This window comes from Thunnus maccoyii, chromosome 18 (assembly GCF_910596095.1).
Source record: "Thunnus maccoyii chromosome 18, fThuMac1.1, whole genome shotgun sequence".
NCBI classification, from domain to species: Eukaryota; Metazoa; Chordata; class Actinopteri; order Scombriformes; family Scombridae; genus Thunnus; species Thunnus maccoyii.
The window spans coordinates 14,339,636-14,359,362 of record NC_056550.1 but is presented as its reverse complement, the minus strand read 5'-3'; the positions used below and the strand labels follow the sequence as shown (position 1 = coordinate 14,359,362).

Genomic DNA, 19,727 nt, shown 5'->3' with positions numbered 1-19,727 from the left:
CCGCATCCCTCCTACAAAATGATTCTGCTTCAATCCTCAACACAAACCTCCCTCTCTCTTTTTGAATCCTGTCTTCATTATGAATCTCCTAGGTGGTTTCACTGTGCAGAGGAGAGAAGAGTGCTTTGGGTTTTTCAGAGTGCACCAGTTCCGATGAGCATACAGATATACAGCACAACTCCTTAATCAAACGCCACTGTTGAGAATGCTTGAGAAGGCTCAGCGGTGCAGTTTGGTTTTCAAAGCTGTCCCAGTCCCTTTGCTGGTACATTTGAGAGCACTGTTAGGGAGGCAAGGATTAGATATTCCGTATTCGGTATATTCAATATTCCATTCAGTAGTTTCATAAAAACGTACAGTGAGTTTTGGATTTGAATTAAGAGCGACATGCAAATGTTGAGCTGCCTCCACGCCATATTTTAAAAATCCAAAGTTGAAGGAAGCTTAGAAATTTATCTGCACTGGAGATTTCTTTCCCAGACAAGATTATGACTCACTAAAGTTCACAGGCATTTGCAAGCAGACAGACACTAAAAGAAAGCATAAGCTATCCCAGACACTCCCTTACACTGAGCCAATAAAAACTGAGACCATATCACAACCCAATCTATTTGACATAGTCTTATAATTAAAAGTCAACAAGAAATGTTGCGCTCCTCTGTATCCTAACCCTAACCCTTTTCTTCTATACATCAAGTCATAGACTCTAGATAAATATTGCACATTAACACACAGCTAACATGTTAACACCTAGTGTGCTTTATATGTTCATCATACATAAATATAATGGAGTCAAAACAGTTACCATGTCATTCAAAACAAATCAGGCTTTTATGAAAAAAAAACCTGGTCGGCTACCCTGTGGAATCGTACCACAACCCACAATCACATAATGGGATCCCTGAGCTGATTGTTGATCCACTGTACGTGTGTGTGCTAACCCATCTGTGTAAGCACTGCCTGTGTCATAAGCCAACAACAACAACAGGCTGTGTCTAAAATAATGTTAAATCAATTTCAGCATTAAAAAGGTTCTAACTAAGCCACATTTAATGAAGCAAAATGTGAACACATAAAGATAGAAGTACTGTTATCGTAAATGTAGACCTTTTTCCAATCCCCGCTTTCTTAGACAGATAATAGAATAAGTTCTTTATGGTCAACCCTGTAATCATCTTACTGCCTCAGACTGCGTTTCTCTCGTAGTATGTTACATTGTTTCAACAACTACAGTGCATTTGTCAAAAACATTTAACTCATCATATGGCGTTCCACAGGGATCAATCGTAGGTCCTCTTTTATTTCACATCTATGTTAAACTCAGACCCATCAAACAGAAACACTTCATTATCATAATATACAATCATATATCTCTCTCTCAGTATATTGTGGACATACACAAGTACATGTGCCTTTTATTTTAACTGCTAAATGAAGCAACAAAGGTTATGAATTTGGTGCCAGAGTGAAAAATTATGGCTAATCTTAATTCATTATCTCTTAAAACTATACAATAGTATAGTAGTAGTAGAAGTATGGGAGTTCCTCCTTTGCTAGAGCTGCAGAGATTGCCTTAACTAGACTTGAGTTCAATCCAATCAATGTAAATCCATGTGTGTTTAAGGGAATAGGTGCATGTGCATCTGTGTAAAGCTGAAACAATTGATCAATTCATTGACTAGTCAATCAACATAAAATTAAAAAGCAACTATGCTGATAATAGATACATCACGTAAATCATTTTTCAACTAATCAGACAAAACAAGCGATTTAAAGACAAAAACTTGGACTTCGTTATTGCAGTTATAATTGGCATTTTTCAGTATTTTCTGATATTTTATAGACCAAAAAATTAATCAAGAAAATAATCAGAAGATAAATCAATAATGGAGATAGTTGTTAGCTGTAGAACTACATTTGTGTTTGGAGAACAAATCAATACAACCCAGGTACTATGGTGAATTAAAAACCAAGGGAAGTAGTGTATGTAGGTGACAGTGATTAAGTGCATAGTGTATTCATGCAGCAAGAAGTCAACGCTTCCCCCGAGGGTTCTGATGTACTTGTGTGCGACAACAGGCTGCTCTGCACTGCTATCTTGAGGGTCAGTTTTGTATAGCAAGAGGTAAACTGAAGTGATTCTAGCAAGAGAAATATCATGACAACATAAAATAAGAGGAAAAAAAAGATCCACAGTCAGTAAACCTACGCCACAGAAACCAGAGTGAGCAACAGAGAAATAAAAGGGACAGAAGTTGGTAAAAGACAGACTGACAAGCAGGCAAACAGCTGAAAGTGGATAAATAATATGAAAAATGGCAGAGAAAGTTGCAGACATAGATAGAAAGACTTATGCATTGAAAAATGACATAACCAGAGACAAGAAAGTGGAGAACTAGAGCTCTTTCTAGGCCAGGGTCATATAACTATTGGGAATGTAGTGCGGTAGTCTGTGCTTACAGGCTATGTAGGCCACAGAACTTTCCCAAACAACACTCATACATCACCATGGTCACTCAGACAATCGACAGATAGGGAAAACTAAACAGAACAAGGCCATTCGTTGTGCTTTTATAACAGTCTCTTGCTCTATTTCGTTCAATCAACTATTGATTTTCCATCTTTTCCACTGCTCTCTACCATCTTCACACCACTGCCCTATTCTGATCTCAATCAAAGAAAATTTCACTTGTCAAATTTTGTAACCTGGCCAAAACAAGTGAGCTGGAACTTCATAGTTCCCTCCATTGAAGTTGGATGTAGGCCTTGGGATGCCCTCAATTAGAAGGAGGGCGAGAGGAGTCTATAATTAGGTCTGGAGGAGGGGTGGATCAAGGACACAGCGCACAGAGGGATGAATGACAACTGCAATCAGCTGGGAAACTCATTGCAAGAACCATTATTATCAGACCCACTTCTGATCAGCCAGTTTGACAGCTGGGCCAAGTATGAATTTGCAAACACAAAAAAATAGCTTGAGACACATCAGTCAGAGAGAAGACAGAAAACAAAATGAAGAAAAACTCATTAGCAGCTGTTCGAAATGTCAAACTCTGAGTTTTGCTATAATCAAGAAGTTTGCTCATCATGTTTCAGATGCTGGAGTCAAATTTAGGGACAGAACACATTTTCATATTTTTATACAGTATGCTGACAGAAAGTGTAAAATAATCATCAATACACACCTCAATAACTAACACACAGAAAAAAGTTGCACAACAATACTTCAGCAACTTCACATGCAAGTCAGCACAAATAACACAAAGCACAGCGAACACTGCTGAGATCAAAGGAAAAGTGCCATACCGAAAGTGTCTGGAAAGGCTCCTATCCCTTCCCATGGCTCTTCGGGGGCTTTGAGGAAGTGCCTGAGCTCAGTTAAGCAATTCAAATACCTCCTCTCTATCTCGGTGAGTCTCCATCTAGTGTGAACAAGCAACTCTCCCGGACAAAGGGGAAAGAAGAGAAAGATGAGAAGTAGGAAGGTGTCCTGGATCTCAAAAGCGCTTGCTGCAGGCTCGGGAAGCAGCCAGATGAAGAAAGAGGGAGAATGAAAGAGAGGGAGGGAGCAAACTAGAAGAGTGGCTGTGGTTTACATCCCTCCACACCTCCAAAACATCCTCAGGCAACATCATTAGCTGTTCTCCAACTTCATCTTTGGGGCCACACTCTTCTCTTGTCCCCATCTTGTATCCCTGTCTTCCTCAGGTTGCCAAAGAAGTCAGGGTCAAGGTCACCACAAGGTAGTCTTGTCGGTCATGGTTAAAGGATAATCCTTGTCGAGTCGTTCATCATTTGGCAGCAAGAGGTAGTGAGTGACAAATCTTCTCTTCCCTCAGTGGAGGAGGAAGGAAAGAATGCGATGAACAGAGGAGTAAGTGAGGAGGGAGAGAGGAGAGAAGTGGAGAAGAGAGGAGAGTCCCGGTGGAATTTCATAGGCAGGTCAGTACAATGACTGTGTGCAATAATGTGTATAAGTGAATATACAGACACTTTGACAGTCATATCTGTGCGACATGTGCTCGTGTTTCAACAACTTGACAATCAATCACTCGTTTCTCAAAGACAGAAACACTCTGGTATTCACACACTAAAGAAATGAAAAGAAATTGCGCTACATCCTTAATCTTGGGTTGAGAACACATCAGTCTAATTAATTTGCAGCTTTGAAGTCTATGTACAGATACATTATCAGACAAAGGCTGACAGTTCACAATAATTACATTTAATTACCATAACTCTACAAAACTAAATGAACAAAAGAGCTAATAGGTGTTTCAAGCTTTTCTCTAATGACACTCCAGATATACAATCTTTTGCATAACTTTCAAGTGTTTCAAGCACTCCCTAACCCCTGGGTTTTAGAGTCATTTAAGAATCGACACTGGCGAGTGCGTCAGAAACCTAAGAGAGAATTTATTAAAAGAAGTAGGCTGCTTAAAAATAGAACACATCCTGTGGGAAGGAGAGGCAAATCGGAGAGGGGACAGAGGCAGACTGAGCCGAGCATGGCCCAGCTGGTCAAGTTTTACACGGCACCCAGAAGAAATAACTTCGCACACTGTTAAGCACACCTCACATCCTCTGACACAAGACCTCTAATTATCGCACTGTGGTAGGGTTGGTGGAGAGTATGAGTGTGCATGTGTTTGTGTGCGCGTGAGTGACTGGCAGAGGAAGTGACAGTGGTTGAGGTGGAGGGAGAGACTGACAGATTGGCAGGCAGAAACTGTGGGAGGAGACAGCAAGTGAATAAAAGAGGTAGATCCAGTGTCAGCGGCAGACACATTGATTCTCCACACCACAACTGATGAGAGTGGCACCCAGATCATGACCGAGCACATCAGATAAGATCTCTCATATCATATTTTGTGGTCTGGTTTGTTAATCTTAGTCAGTGGCTGGTATTCCTGCTGTGTGGTTCAACGCACAACTGTTCGAATCACTGTGATTAGGAGCTTTAGAGCAACCAAACTAAATAGAGAAAATAGACAATCAATATCGACATATTCAGAATATGTCTCACTCTGTATTTTAAAGGACCAGTGTGTAGGATTTAGTAGCATCTAGTGGTGAGGTTGTTGATTGCAACTAACTGAATATCCCTCCCCCTCACCCCCTTCCCTCTGCCAAACTTGCAAAAAAACACGAAAAGAAAAAATATGCCACCAAATTCTACACACTGGACCTTTAACTTCAACAAAACAAAAGAGTCTACAGCCTTGCTAGCAGCTCCTTGAGGCTGTACTGTTAATGCTAGCAGGAGAGGAAAAGACAGGTGATCACCAAAGTTGTTAAGATTCATCATCTGGGAAACACAGAATTTCTTGGCAATTCATCCAATAATTGTTGAGATCTTTTAATGTGGATCAAATTGGTGGACTAATCAACCAACTGACAGACCAATATTGCCATCCCTACTAAAGCCACCCTGCTAGCATGGCTAAAAATCTCAAGAGCCACCTATAAACCATGATTGTCACAAAATATCATCAGCAACAAATTTCCCTAAGAGACTACTTCCACATTACATATTTTCACCAGCAGCCATTTACACCATACCACCCTGAGGCATAGCTCATGAACAATCTGGAAGCAATACACCCTCAGGCTCCTACTACAAAAACATGATCACCGGATACTGCTGAAAACATCAAAAACTATTCCAAATGTGGAATATACATAATATTTTTAGCCCTTTCTTCAGAATGAAAACCCAACAATATGTTGTAAGATTTGCACAGCCTAATTGGCATAAAGGAAGATGGTGCACAAAACAGCGCTGATAATGACAATAACACAATGACACAGCAGAGAGAAGAGGGACAACTTTGCATATCAAAGTCTCTTGAGGTCACAGTGCACCTGAACAAAACAAACCCGGATGGAATTATGGGTAACGACAGCTAACTGAAGTTAGATTTTATCTAAAGACAGATTCAGACTCTTATTGGGGGAGTTACTGAACTTTCTCAACGCCTAAAGGTGAGGAAAACAGTTCTCAGTCCTCTATGGATACAGTTAATGCATAATTAAAGGGACTCCTGTGCAAAACAAACATTACAAAGCATTTTTACAGGCAGCTTTCAAAGAAAGGAAATGTGCAATCAAAGCTGTGTTATAGACAGCTGTGTCAGAGGAAATTGAGATGGCTGGACAACAGCTTTGTTTTTTAGCTGGAGAGAGAAAGTATTACTCACCAAAAATGAGTCAATGGAAAAATGCTAATTAATTATAACAAGACTGTTACTATAAAAAGCTTCAGCTGTACTGTATCTTACTTCATCTATGTAAGACAGACACCAGTGAACGCTTTGACACCAAACTTGATGACCAGTCACATCCTACAAATGTCTGCAAATGTGCAATGACAAATTGTTTTTTCAGTACTCACCTGAGGCAGCAGCTCATAATTTCTCCCAGCATAGAGCTTCAAAGCAAGGACCCTGTGTATGTGTGAGAGAGTAAGTGCTGTGTGCATGTTTCTTTGTTTTCGCATGTGTGCATATTTCAACCACCAGCAGTAAACTGGCTGTAGCAGCTACGAGCTGTATGAAGAGGAGGGAATAAAGAGGACCCAGTGATGTGATCCACCAAAAAAAAAAAAAAAAAAAAAATTGGTGCGTATATCAAAGAGTGCATCACAGCTGACAGAGAGAAATGGGAAAGAAAGAAACCAACAGAGAGAAAGTCAGACTGAGAGGAAAAGACAGAGGGGATAAGTGACGAAAAAAAATGCAAGTGTGTGCAGCGGTATTGTGTTTTTGGTTTTGATTTTCCGATCAATGCTGAGGAGGAAGAAATGCAATATTCAGCAGTGAATTTCTACTATACTCTTGTGTGCTGTACTTCTGATTGGATGAACAGAACAAAGTGACAGATCGCCTTAAGGGCAGCAGTAAGTGCTTGACATCACATCAAAGTCATTCATATGTGCTCTTGATGTACATCTCTCCCACCTTTTAGAGTAAAGTGCCGAAAAGTGGATTTACTAAAATATTGATTTAATAGGGTAATTAAGGAGTTTGTGGTCCCCTCACTGCACTCCTATTGTTGTGTAAGGTTGTGATATACAGAGATTATGAGAAAAGATATGGAAGTGTGCAACAAAACCAAGAATTGCAAGGATTTTGGTGAGTTTAGTTAGTTAAATATAAATATCTCCAATCAGTTGAAGTTTTTCTGTGAGTCAAAAAATGTTATTTGTTTGGATAAGCTGTAATGTGTAGTTGAGCTGTTTTGTTAATGTTTTACCATTATGTGTTAGTGAAATCTAGTCATTTACAGAAGGATTCCACCACTTACGTAACATCCCACAACCAAAACAAATCTGCAGACATAATTGGAGCAGTTTCAGCTGTTTGGTCATCAGTCAGCAACTTCCCTTACAAACAAACATCTCAGTTACTCCCCAACACTGCCTGAAGGGACTTTAATGCAACTCTAAATTCACAAGCACATATACCTTTGAGAGTTTGGACTGGAAACAGCACTACTAGCTAAAACATGAATGCACTGTCCTGATTACATCACTGGCAGCGACAGATATTACAACCAAGTGTAATACTGCCACTGTAACAGAACTCATTTACTTTTATCCGTGTATGGCAAAAGTTTGTTTCAGTGCAGAAAGATCATTTTAAGAAATTCCCTTGTATGTGTCAAGGCGTCTTTCATCAGCACGTAGGGAGTGCAAAAAGACTCTCAAAGACACACACTCAACATTGACATGGGAGTGTTTAACTTATAAATCTGTCTCTGAATATGTATCTTAGCAACTAATTGGGTACCTGACGCTGTCAATTAGCTGTTGATGTTCCTCTGTGATCAGGATGTCAGGCAGGGCCTCAGCCAGACTCTCCACATCCCTCTCAGCAGCATACTGCTTCAGCACCTCAAACAGCTGTTCCTTCACATCTGGCTCCTCTCCGAGCACTTCCTCCACCTGATGGATAAATGCATGCACAGACATGGCTTAATATAACCAAATTAATTAAGAGATTATATGTACATTAAACATTACTTTGATGAACAAACATCTTCATCTATTCGACACATACACCCACCTTCTTATTGAACTCCATGGCCTTGTGGGCGCGACTCTCCCTCACGCTATCACCACTCTGTGACAGCACTCTCATGCTGCTGCTCAGCCGCTTGGGCCGCCGGGCCATACTGAGCACGCCCAGACGCAGAGGGCGACCCTGGGCTGCTTTGATCATGGCCGCTGCTGTTTCGTGATGCTTCACCGGGATGCCGTTGACCTCCATGACATAGTCCCCAGCCTTGAGGCCAGTGCGACCAGCCGGACCGTTGGGCATGCAGTCCTCCACCATGAGAGGGCTGTCTCCCACTATGGTGAAGCCAAAACGGCCATCTGGGCCAGGAGTGATGTCAAGCTGAAGAAGGGGAAAAGTGTGTTAATTGCCAACTCTATGCTGTTAATGTTATGTATCTACTGTAGGTTCGTTAGGTGTCCGCTGACCTGTTCGATCCGTGACACCACTCCAATGCTGGGTGGCACCGTCTTGAGGGTCTGAGCCAGGGCGATGAGTGCCGGAGTGCTGAGGTTGGTCACGTCCTGGCCCTCGATGTCCACCACTTGGTCCCCTGGCTGCAGACCTGCCAGGTAGGCGCTACTGCCCTCCACCACGGACAGGATGTAGCTGGGCCCAGTGCCCCCCAGTCGGAAGCCAAAAGCCTCAGGCCAGTTCTGATTGGTGGCTGGCAGGCCGAGGTCTGGAGGATGGACAGAAGGTGAATCTTGGAAAATGTAGAGAGGTTCAAACCAAATCTGCATGTTTTTTTGGAAGGCATGAGTTCGGTCTATAGGTTTACACACTGTTCTCCACAAGGATGTGAAATCTGCACCTGCAGTTTTACTGCTTGTAGGATATGTATGTCATGTCAGCCTGTAGGAACATTTATGATCTGGTGCATGCTGCTCATACAGACGAGCAGGTTGTGAGCTGTGAAATGGAGGTCAAATTGTCCGTTGGTTTAAATAGGGCACCTTAGTGATGGAACTGCCTCGTTGTTGCGGCAGGGACACTGGTCCATTTAATGAAGCCATAAATATATATAGACAGAACTCATGTCAAATTGCATTTTTACATTAACAGATGTGGTTTTTTTTCTGTAAGCTGATTGACAGTTTTAGGAAATAGAGTGAAGGAGGTTATTTCTGACTGCTGGTATCTAGCCCACGTTGAACTGCTGGCCTTCCCCTGGTCACTGGCCTCATTCTTCTGCTGCACAAAGTCTCCCAACAGGCTCACTCGATTTCATGTCCTCTCATTTACAGCCAATTTGATATGTCAAAGATATATGTAGGACATTATATGGATTGGTAAATCCACTCTGTGATGTTCTCACCCCAAACCCCTCTCTTATTCTGGATCATAAACTGAAAATAAACATCTTTGAGTACTTGCACTTGCCCTTAGCATTGTATATTTTAGTTTTATTATCCAATCTCTTTGCCCTGTCCTCCTGTCCTTTGTACATTTCACATTTGTGTTACAAGGATACTTGCATATGACAGTATTAAAAACTACACTGAATCTAGTTCGTATTTAGGTTGGAATTCCGTGTCAGTAATTTGAAAAACATGTTTGCCTCAAGTCAAAGCAGCCCTGCTACTCTCATCGACAATGATCTTAATCAAGTCTTATCATATGACAGCTTAACCCTGAGGTATAAAAATGGAAGGTAAAACATTGGAAAATATTACATAGCACAACAGTCTGTGAAACATTTTAGAACTGCAGGTACATGAACAACTTCACACAGTCATCCATCAAACCACCAGCAACAAACAAACCACTGTTTTACTTTTTGTAATTGATCAGAGGCACAGAAAGATGGAAAAAGAGGGCAAAGTAAGACAGAAGAGGAAAGACTAAATTAGAAAGTAAGAAAAGCAACAAAAAAGTGCACACAAGAAGTGAAAAAATAAAGGTCAGCACAAGACTTTTCAAAGAAATGTCAGATCTGCTTCAATGCAAAGAAAGACAAATCTGCGAGGGATCTTTCTGGAGCACACGGCTTAATGTTCAGGGCGAGATGTGGCTGAGTGAATAAAACATATCCAAAGACTCAAAGAGACACAGAACTTGGTGTCAGTCTACTGAAAGGAAACATCAATCTGTAGCTGATTATTGATCTAAAATAGATTGGGAAATCACTGACATGGAGCTGTGGATCAGCATCTTTTCTCCCCAGCAGAACACAAGCAGCGCTCAGATGACTGTCACTTCTTTTTGTCCTATTCTCTCCAGCCTGCGACCCAGATACACAATCTCAGCTTTAGCTCCTTTTAGTTCTCCTTATCTTACCTCCAGCAGATGAAACAGTTCAGGAACATCATGTAAAAATTGTGATTCAGAGAATTAGACTTACAGAAATCTTTGGAGGCACTCCGGGTCCCAGACTTGCTCTGGCGCAGGGAGAAGCGGCCCTTTCTGCTCAGGAAACGCCTCATCCTTGCCCGGCTTGCAGCGGGGCACGTTCCAGCCAGCCTCCCTACACCCCCAACCTGGGGGTTGTTGCAGCCAAAGAGTGTCCACGGACACCCTCTTGCTGCTCCTCACCTGAGCTCACTGCCTCCAAAAGCTTCTACCCAGCTAGGCAAATCGAGTACACCTAAAGGGTCACATCTGTAGATTATGTAGGCCAGTGCCTCCCCCTGTTCTCAATCAGAGAACCAGCGGACTGGAGCTGAGGAGAGGGAGGCCGGAGGAGAGGGGAGAGCGTCTGTAAGTCAGGCTCTCCATCCTGGGTGAGGCGATCCAGCCTCAGCCTCAGTCCAAGCCCTATGGCTGAGCGATGATCAGAAAACTGGGACACTTGGTCCTGAAATGGTTCTTTGCAAGAAAAGGTACTGCGAAGCCCCATTTTTCTATAAATACCTTTCCCTCTCTCTCTCTCTCCCAACCTCTCTCTCTGTCTCCCTCTGTTGCTCATGTGCATGGGGCCCTCTCAGAGGGCTGAGGAATGACCCAGAAACTGTGTGGTGTACCAGCCAGGGACACTTCTCTGATTATAGCGTCTGTGTTAACCTCAGCACCAGTTAGAGATGTAGCCTGCAGATATGCTCAAGGTTACACGAACCCAATACAGCAGTGTTTCAACTAAGCCAATCAGCCATAGTAAATTTGGCATAAGATTGCAAATACTGGGTTTAGGTTTAGCAGCTTAACTAAGTCTCTCAGCACATCAATCAGTACAACCCTTGTGGCCTGGGCTCTCATCTCAGAGGATGCAGCAGTGTTTTACCTGGTAGGTGTGTGTGCTTTCAAAGCAGGTGGTATTCCCATGATGAGATGGTGGATGACATTCACTCTATAGCCACACACTTCTGGAAAAAGAAATGAAATAAATAAGCTAAACACAAAGACAAAAGACTAACAATACTACATGATCTATGGCAACACAGGAAAAAAAATGTGCTGATATTCTGGTGTTTTTCCACTGATGTTGAGGGGACTTTGCTGGAACAACATTATGAATTTGTAAGATTTGAAACAACCAGATACCAACAGGCCACAGTCAACTTGTTGTGTGACAGGGAGAGGGAACATATTTTCCCTCAGTGGTGCAAAACTGGCTAAAAGCAGTTGTTTCAGTGTTGAATTAATCAATTCAACTGTCTGTACTCTTTTGTCTCTGGTTCGCTCTTCTCACTGGTCAGAGGAGTTCAGATGGAAAAAAAGCTGCTGTCACATACATGTAAATACACTAGATATGACAGTTGTGTGAATACCTTTGATCAAATCTGATCAAAACCACACACGCAGTCCTGATGAAGCAGATTAGCTGAGTTTTTGACTAAGGAAGATTTTTTCTTAATTTTATCATTGATTACTTACTAAGATACGAACATTGAATGATACAGAGAAATACTTGGTATGTGGTTGTTTCTTCTCAATGTCAAGATCAGCCTCAACCCAGCAAAAAATATTTTTCAAACACACACAAACTAAAAACAATGTATGATAATATAATAGCAATGTCAGGCACACTCTATCATGACATTCTGAAAGATTGGACAATCTTCTCAGTCAGAAAACCAAAGTCCACTGTATACGAAAATAGCATTTATTTGATGCAAATTCTGCTTGAGTAAACTGGCCACATTTTTATGTCTGTGTACTGGTGAATCTGTCATGCTTAGAGATGCATATGATTGACCAGCTCAGAACAGCAACACTGTACCATCGGGGGAATTTATAGTGTCCCTGAATAGTCTCAGGCAGGCAGGCACACACACACACGCACAATTCTGGATCTGTCTTTAAAGAAGAGAAGACTTTCAAGATATGACCGTTGCCGACCTGGACTTCAGAGAGCGCAAGTGAAAACTGCAATGAAATAATACCATTTTAGGTAGTACGAGAAAGACGGGATTTCACTTTTTGCCAGTAGAAAAGAAGAGAGGCTAACAGATGAAGGCAAAGACAAACGGTTTAGTTGGAAAAAGCCTAAAACACAGTGCAGAGACAAACATGTTCAGTTTGTACATCGTAAAAGAAATCACATCTGTCTTCAAAAGGGCCTTCTAAATTAATACCTTATAAAATGAAACTAATAATCTAGTCTTTTAAGCCGGATGCACTTAAAAGCTACAACATTACCTTGAAATCTGAAAGCAGTGCTTCATTTCAGTCAATCAATAAACAAAACTAGTCCTCATGCACACTCAGTCTTTACATTTCATACAAAAATGACTTGGAAGTTTTTCTATTTCTGTAACTTTAAACTCTATAAACACTTTGGCCTTAGTTTTGTAATTCAATCAGCCCCACATGAAGCTCATACGAACTCGACGGTAATCCACTATGCAGGTACAGTCGAGCCAAATTCATCACAGTCCATTGTTCGTATCCTCTACAATCACACAATGACAGTCTGAATCTCCACCTCCTCCGGGGAGGTGATGACGTATTCCTCTTGCTGCTGCACCATCTGTATTCCCTCCTGCACCACTTCCTCTGTCGTAACCATAGTAACTGTTCCGTCTGCCGTTTCCACGGTGCCAGCTGTGGCCAGGAGCGTGCCGTCACTGATGGCGGAGGCCAGTGTCATGGCCACCTGCTCCGTCAGGCTCTCGGGTGTAGCGATGGTGATGGTGTCGCCGCAGTCTGAGATGGACGCGCCCTCCTCGTTCACCGCCACGTTGCGCACAATGATCTGGTGGCTGCCCGTGCCGCCGGCGCCATGTGACTGGCTGACAATTCTCTGCACCACTTTCATGATGTGGTTGCCCATCTGGGAGGGAGAGGTTAGAAACAGGGTTACAGGACAATGCAAATCCTTTAATGTAACAATGTGAAACTTGTTCATTAACCTGAATTTTAGAAAACAGTGTGATTCTCACATTCTGCAACTACTGTCCATCATACAGATGATCTCATTTATGGTTGCGTATACTGACCTCATTTTGGCTGTCTTGAATAAGTGTAACCTCCTCTTCCTGCACTTGCTCCTCTGTTTGAGTCTGGAGGAAACAACAGAAGCAGATCAAATGAATAACAATAGCTAGCAGCATATTACACCAAACGTTAATACAGAACATTTAATTAACAACATAATAAATATACGCATGAATCAAAGCGCTAATAAGACATTGCCCTACTAAATTTAGCAAAATCCAACATTAACCCATTTTTTAAGAATTAGTTACCATCCAAGCCTGAAAATGCTTAAATATGTATTCAAATAAGAAAGAAAAGCACATTATGTTGTGTCTGTATTTAAATTGTGTTAAACTAAACTGACTTGTGGTAATTCTATAAACTACTAGTTCCTCCTTGGCTCTAAAAATATATTAATAAGGTAGATGTTATTTTTGATCTGTTTAATATTGCTCTTCTGTAACTGATTGGGATTGTGGATAAAGGAGTTGGAACCCACAAGTGTTTTAACCTCATATGCACTGTGAAGCTGTGATGTACACACTTTCTCTTTGCCCAGCTCCCCTGTGACTCTCACCTTGATGATATACTCCTGTGTATCTGCCACCACGGAGGAGAACTCCACCAGGACAGCATGAGGATCCTCATGAGATGAGATGATGGCTGCTGTAGCGAGGCTGTCCACTGACGCCTGCTCCTCTGTTACCTGTTCATCCTGCTGCTCGCTGGATTCTTCCTTGTGGCAGCCTCCTAGTGGAAATCAAAACAAGCATCTATCATTAGGCCTGTTTGTATAACTGCTGCAAATACGTGTTTTTCTTAACATTTTGTTTTGTTGTCTGTCCATCTCCCTTACCTTTTGCACGCCTGTGTCGATTGAGGGTCCCGTGCTCAGCGAAACCCCTTCCACAGTTAGTGCACTTGAAAGGCTTTTCTCCGGTGTGATGGCGGATATGTCGCACCAGAGAACCTTTCTCCCTGAAACCTCTCAAGCAGAACTGACACACGTAAGGTTTCTCATCACCATGGGTCCGCTGATGCACCTGCAAAGCATTCTGAACAAGACAAAGAGGTACTGTAAAGAAATGGCCCTGGACATTCCTTTTATGTCTCTAAATGACAAATTAGTTAAAAGTTAAGAGTTCAATACAACAAAGAGTTATATCTATAATTAGGACTGGTAAATTACACCCAAATCACCTTAGTCTTGTACCCCTTGTTGCATCTGATACAGTGGTAAGGTCTTTCATCCGAGTGGGCCCTCATGTGCTCGCGCACATGCCCGATGGTTTTGTACAGCTTGCCACACTCACCACACTTGTACCTCCTCTCACTGACATGGAGTTCCATGTGTTTCTTAAGCAGATAACCACTCAGAAACTCTCTTTGGCACAGAGTGCACTTAAAGGGCTTGTAACCTGCATAAAGAATACACAAAGATAATTAATTGTTAAACAAAAGAATCCAGAAAGTTCCTTAATGATTCGTTTTCTGTCACCTAGTCCACACTTTTTAACAATAGTTGATCAAGAAGGAAGAGTTCAGTGATTCTTTGAGTATTCATACTTACCAAAATGACCCTTGACATGAAATCGGAAATAGTTCAGGCCCTTGAAAGAGCGATTACAGTGTGGACATGAGTACAATTTTGAGCATGTCTGTTCATCTCCATCACCTGCTTCCTGCAAAACAAACAATGTACAGGCTGCTTGAAAAATAATGTAATGTGTGCAAATAGTCATTGCCTAGTCAAGGTCTATGAAATGTCAGGAAGCAGTGAAAAATGCCCGTTATATAATTTCAAATTGCCTGTTTTATCTGACCAACAGTCAAAAATCCAAAAGATATTCAGTATATTATCATATATGATGGGGGAAAAAACCCATCAAATTTGAGAGGCAGCAACCAGTCAGTATTAGTAATTTTTGCTTGAAGAATAACTAAAAGACTCAGATTACATGTTTAGCACATTTACAATAATGCATTCTACTATTTTTGAAAGGACAAACAGATACGGGAAACATTTCAGAATATTAACAATAAAAACTGTTAAGGAACCCACACTGACACTTTCAACGGACTGCAAAACATGTCTTCAAACACAATGCAGTTCCCCTCACCCTCACCTCTGCCTCCATCTCCACAAATTCTTCTTTAACCTGGATCTCTGTGATATTCTCATCAGCATCAGGACACTCGGTGACCACTTTATTTATCTCCTCAGTTGCCTGTGAGGTCTCCTCAACCACCGCTTCCTCTGTCTCCAGTGCAATGCCAGAATTGATGATGGCCTGGCAGATGAGACTGTCACCCGCTGCTGCAGCTGCCGCCAGGGCTTCTGCCTGAGACTGTTCCACCACCACCTGGCCAGAGGACGAGCAACAGGTCAACAGAAGAGTTTGGGCAAGAGTTACACCTCCACCATGCCACATTTTTGTAATATAACAAACATGTATCAAAAAGCACTTTCAGGTAAGATATCTGTGTAATGTAACTTGCATCTTTTCTCCACTCACCTGTTGTTCCTGTGTTGTGCCATCCACCTCCATAGTAAAGTGGACCTGATGGAGGACCTCTTGGGAACCAGCCTCTACCACACTGACGACAGCAGTCTGAGCCTCCACCACCTCCTGCTGCTCTGGCTGCTGCTCCACAACCACCACCTCTTGCTGGCCAGCCACGGTAGCATGATCAGCTTCGACCCCTGAAAAATTCACACAGACCTGTCAGTAACTCAGTGGATTATCATTTCATTGAGTATTCTAAATTTACTTTGAATCCAGTGCTAAAAAAAACAAGAAAAAACCTCACCTTTCTGTACTCCGTCCTTGCTGACCAGGATCTCCTTGTACTGAACGAAGCGGATCTTTTCCGTGCAGGGTGTGAGAGCCTTAAGGTGTCTGGTGAGGGCACCTGACTCTCTAAAGGACTGGCCACACAGGGTGCAGCGATACGGCCGCTCATCTGCAAGACGACGGGAAGAAAGTAGAGTTATCATTAGGTCGACTTTATTAGAGGACAATGAATTCAAGACAATAACAGCCCCTAAGTCTAGCTTCCGTACCAGTGTGACGACGGTTGTGACGAATCAGGGAACCTTTAGTGCGAAAGGAGGTCTCACACAGGTCACATGTGAAATTCTTCTGGTCGCTATGAGTTTTCATGTGAGTTCTCAAGATGTTGGTCTGTTCAGAGACAAAAAAAAAAGCATTAGAGAGACAAGATTGGCAACAAAAAGTGTAATAACTACCCTGCTTGTTATGTTATGTTATCACTGTTAAAATGGGTTTCAAAGAATTTGAAAATCTAATGTTACCCATCTCATGTATTCATATATTCATGTAATAAAATGAACTGTATGACTCGCCGTTTTAAATGTCTTTTCACAGAGCTGACAAATATAGCGTCCCTCTTGGTTGACTTTGTAGATGAGTTTGTCATTGTCAGCATTGTCAGATATGGATCCTTCAGTTCCATCTGACTGCTCAGTGACTTTTAATGCAGTGATTTTCTTCCTGCGGCCTCGACCCAGCAGACCACTGCTTTCATCTGTGTGGAAAACAAAGTAACAACAACAATTCAATCACCTTGTAGTTTGGAGATTTAATTCACCAAGCTGAAATGTAGACCCACCGTTAGTGTTGGTCTTCACAGGCTCATCTGATGATGCACCTTCCACTGTTTTCACCTCTGTAGAAGAGCTTCCGTTTGCTGCAGCAACCTGACAAAATAGAGATATCCAACTTACATTTGCTCTGCAACTTTTGTAAACTTGCTGTTTATAGTAATTACTGGATGTATACACAGGGGCGGATTTAGTGATTTGGGGGGACCCAGGCAAACTCTGCTTTATTTTCACCATTTCTCTAACTGGGAATGTTGTTAAAAGAAGTACTCAAAACTTTTTCTTAAGTAAATCTATTAATACCACACAGTAAAAATATTGTAAAAGTCTTGCATTAAAATTTTTACTTATAAGTGAAGAGTGAAAGAGCAGTATTTTCAGCAAAATGTAGTTAAATTTACTTAACGTCTGTATACTATAATAAATAAATTACATGACTTCACTCTCTATTTATTGATACAGTCAACATGGTAACAGGACAAAGGTTACAAATGATAATAACAATAACAATAACAATATAAAATGGAAAAATAACTTCACAGAAAAGGTAGGCAATAAAATACGATTTCTTTAAAAGATTCTTGGAGCATTTGAAGTGTATGTGCACATTTCCTTTTGTTTATAAACTGGATAGACTCAAAGTATGTACTTTCTAAATTCAATCCTGAAAAGTTCAAACAAGATTCTGAGAACTTGGATTGATGGATGTGAATTTTTACCAGTAAATTTAATAAAATGGACAGACCATTGAACTTTGTTTTGTTTTTATTTTCTTTTTCCATAGTCCAGTATTAGGCTACATCCTTGGCTTCCAGCTTAACTGAATGGTTTGAGTGTCAAAATGATCAATTGTTTTTACAAGAATCCTGTATGCTGACATTCATAAAATAGATATTTAGTTGTGTCTTGTTTTTTTTTGTTTGTTTTTTTTACAAAAATGACCTTGCCTAATGGTAATGTACAAACATTTGAAGTGCACATCACAGCTCCTACCTGTTTTTGGACATCCTGGCTGCTCGCCTCTCGTCTGCAGCTGTGATGCAGCTTGTGCTGGATGAAAGCTTCCAGCGTAGAAAACTCAGACTGACAGCGTCCACACTTGTGCACATCTTCATCTGACAGCACAGAGACAACACCTTTCACTATATAAATAACTTGAACGTGTTGGCGCTGCAAGCTACCTACTAGCTTCACCTATGTAAACATTTCATAATCCTGCATTTTCTAAAAGCTGCACTGAGGACGCAAACAAGCTAATGTTGCTAATGGCAGCTAGCTGCTAGCAACATTTCACGATGGAGGAAGTTAGCTAGGCCCAAATGCAATAACTGATGAACATTTCACGCTTGTTTTGGTCAGTGAGTGGACCAACCTTCGTCTCCAAGAGTGGTCTGAATGGTGATCGTCTCGTTGCCGTTCTTCGTTTCCTCCGTCTCTGTTTCTGCCGTATGATTATTTTCTACATTCATGTCGTTCTCCGTCTCTGTCGCAACGCCACTACAGGGAGGGAAAACATGGCGGATTTACGACCTCGTAGTCATAACAACAATAGGGCGCGTGCGTGTGTCTTGTCATTATAAAGGGGAAAAATGCACACGTGATTTTACCTTGCCTGCTATTTTGTCCTGCAACTTTATGCAGTAGCTCATTAACTGTATTGGAAATATGTTTTTAAAATATGCAAAAATCGATCTGAAATAACAAAAATAACAACAATAATACATTTAATTTAATTTTAAAATAATTGAAACTCAAAGTGCTACAGTATTAATAACATACAATACACAACATAAATAAATTATTATTATTATTATCATTATTATTATTATTATTATAAGAAGAGTTAAGATGAAAAGGCCTTTCCAAACAGAAAGGTTTTTATTTATACTCATACATGATATATACAGTTTGGCGTCCATTAATAACTTTTATTTACTTTATTATTTACTGTTTTTTATGACAGTGGCATTGCATGTCTGTGTTTCTCTCAGAGCTAAAACTATTTTATCAAACATAGTCTGCATGTTCAGATATATGCAGCAGTTGTAATAGGCCTAAGATTATGTTTTAACATAGAGATTTTTTTTTAAGACATTAGATATTAGACTGAAGGCAGAAATTATTAAAGTTTTTAAAGCATAGCCAACCTGGAGTAGCCATATTATATAAATGTGGGACAGATCTAGGGTCTCACAGCGACCGATACAGGCCCCATAATCCACATTTTCATATGAAGATTGATTTTGTACACTTAAATACAAATCAGAATGTGCAGATAAAATTATAAATTCATCTCAGTCAGTCCCAGACACAAACAGGCATTCCTTAAAACATTCAAACTTTCAGGGTCCAGCTATCTTTACTTTCGAACAGGGATCCAAGATAATGGACAGGCAGAGGCAGTGTAACCTACATATTTGTAAATCAGAAGTTATCACTGTAATATATACTGATGTGAGCTTCCCTCCTGCAGCTACCCACCTTGTTGCTTGATAAAAAAATGTTCACAGTATTTCAATGTATTGTTGGAAGAGGACCTATTACGTATGAACAGCTGGCCATCAAATCATCCAATTCAGGATAATCTCACTACTGAGCATGGAAGGAAAGATCTTCTTCAGTATCGTAGCAAGCTGGCTGACAGACAGTCAGTGCCAGGATGCAGGTGGATCCCTCAAGGGCTGGAA

The 19,727-nt window shown here is 41.1% G+C and overlaps 2 protein-coding genes across 3 annotated transcripts in view; both read right to left on the bottom strand.

Annotated features, from left to right (window-relative positions):
* Positions 1–11,629, bottom strand: part of grid2ipa (glutamate receptor, ionotropic, delta 2 (Grid2) interacting protein, a) — a 31,538-nt gene extending 19,909 nt beyond the window's left edge. The window contains exons 1-5 of one of the 2 annotated variants that reach the window (XM_042392806.1): positions 11,278–11,629; positions 10,402–10,719; positions 8,486–8,739; positions 8,067–8,399; positions 7,791–7,945 (exon numbers count right to left, since the gene is read on the bottom strand). In XM_042392806.1, coding sequence (XP_042248740.1) covers positions 7,791–7,945; positions 8,067–8,399; positions 8,486–8,739; positions 10,402–10,483 — 824 coding nt within the window. In that variant the 5' untranslated portion in view covers positions 10,484–10,719; positions 11,278–11,629. Of the gene's footprint in view, positions 1–7,790; positions 7,946–8,066; positions 8,400–8,485; positions 8,740–10,401; positions 11,142–11,277 lie in introns of those variants that run through there. The other variant, XM_042392807.1, reaches the window with a different exon arrangement.
* Positions 11,630–12,081: 452 nt separating this feature from the next.
* On the bottom strand, positions 12,082–18,589 carry e4f1 (E4F transcription factor 1). The gene is made up of 14 exons (XM_042392828.1): positions 18,413–18,589; positions 18,034–18,155; positions 17,049–17,136; positions 16,783–16,964; positions 16,480–16,600; positions 16,227–16,379; positions 15,932–16,119; positions 15,542–15,778; positions 14,986–15,097; positions 14,616–14,833; positions 14,272–14,470; positions 13,993–14,165; positions 13,436–13,498; positions 12,082–13,269 (listed from the first exon to the last, which is right to left on the bottom strand). Exons 1-14 carry the CDS (start codon positions 18,507–18,509, stop codon positions 12,895–12,897), a joined length of 2,328 nt encoding a protein of 775 aa, XP_042248762.1. The 5' UTR covers positions 18,510–18,589; the 3' UTR covers positions 12,082–12,894.
* Between the last annotated feature and the right edge of the window lie 1,138 nt (positions 18,590–19,727).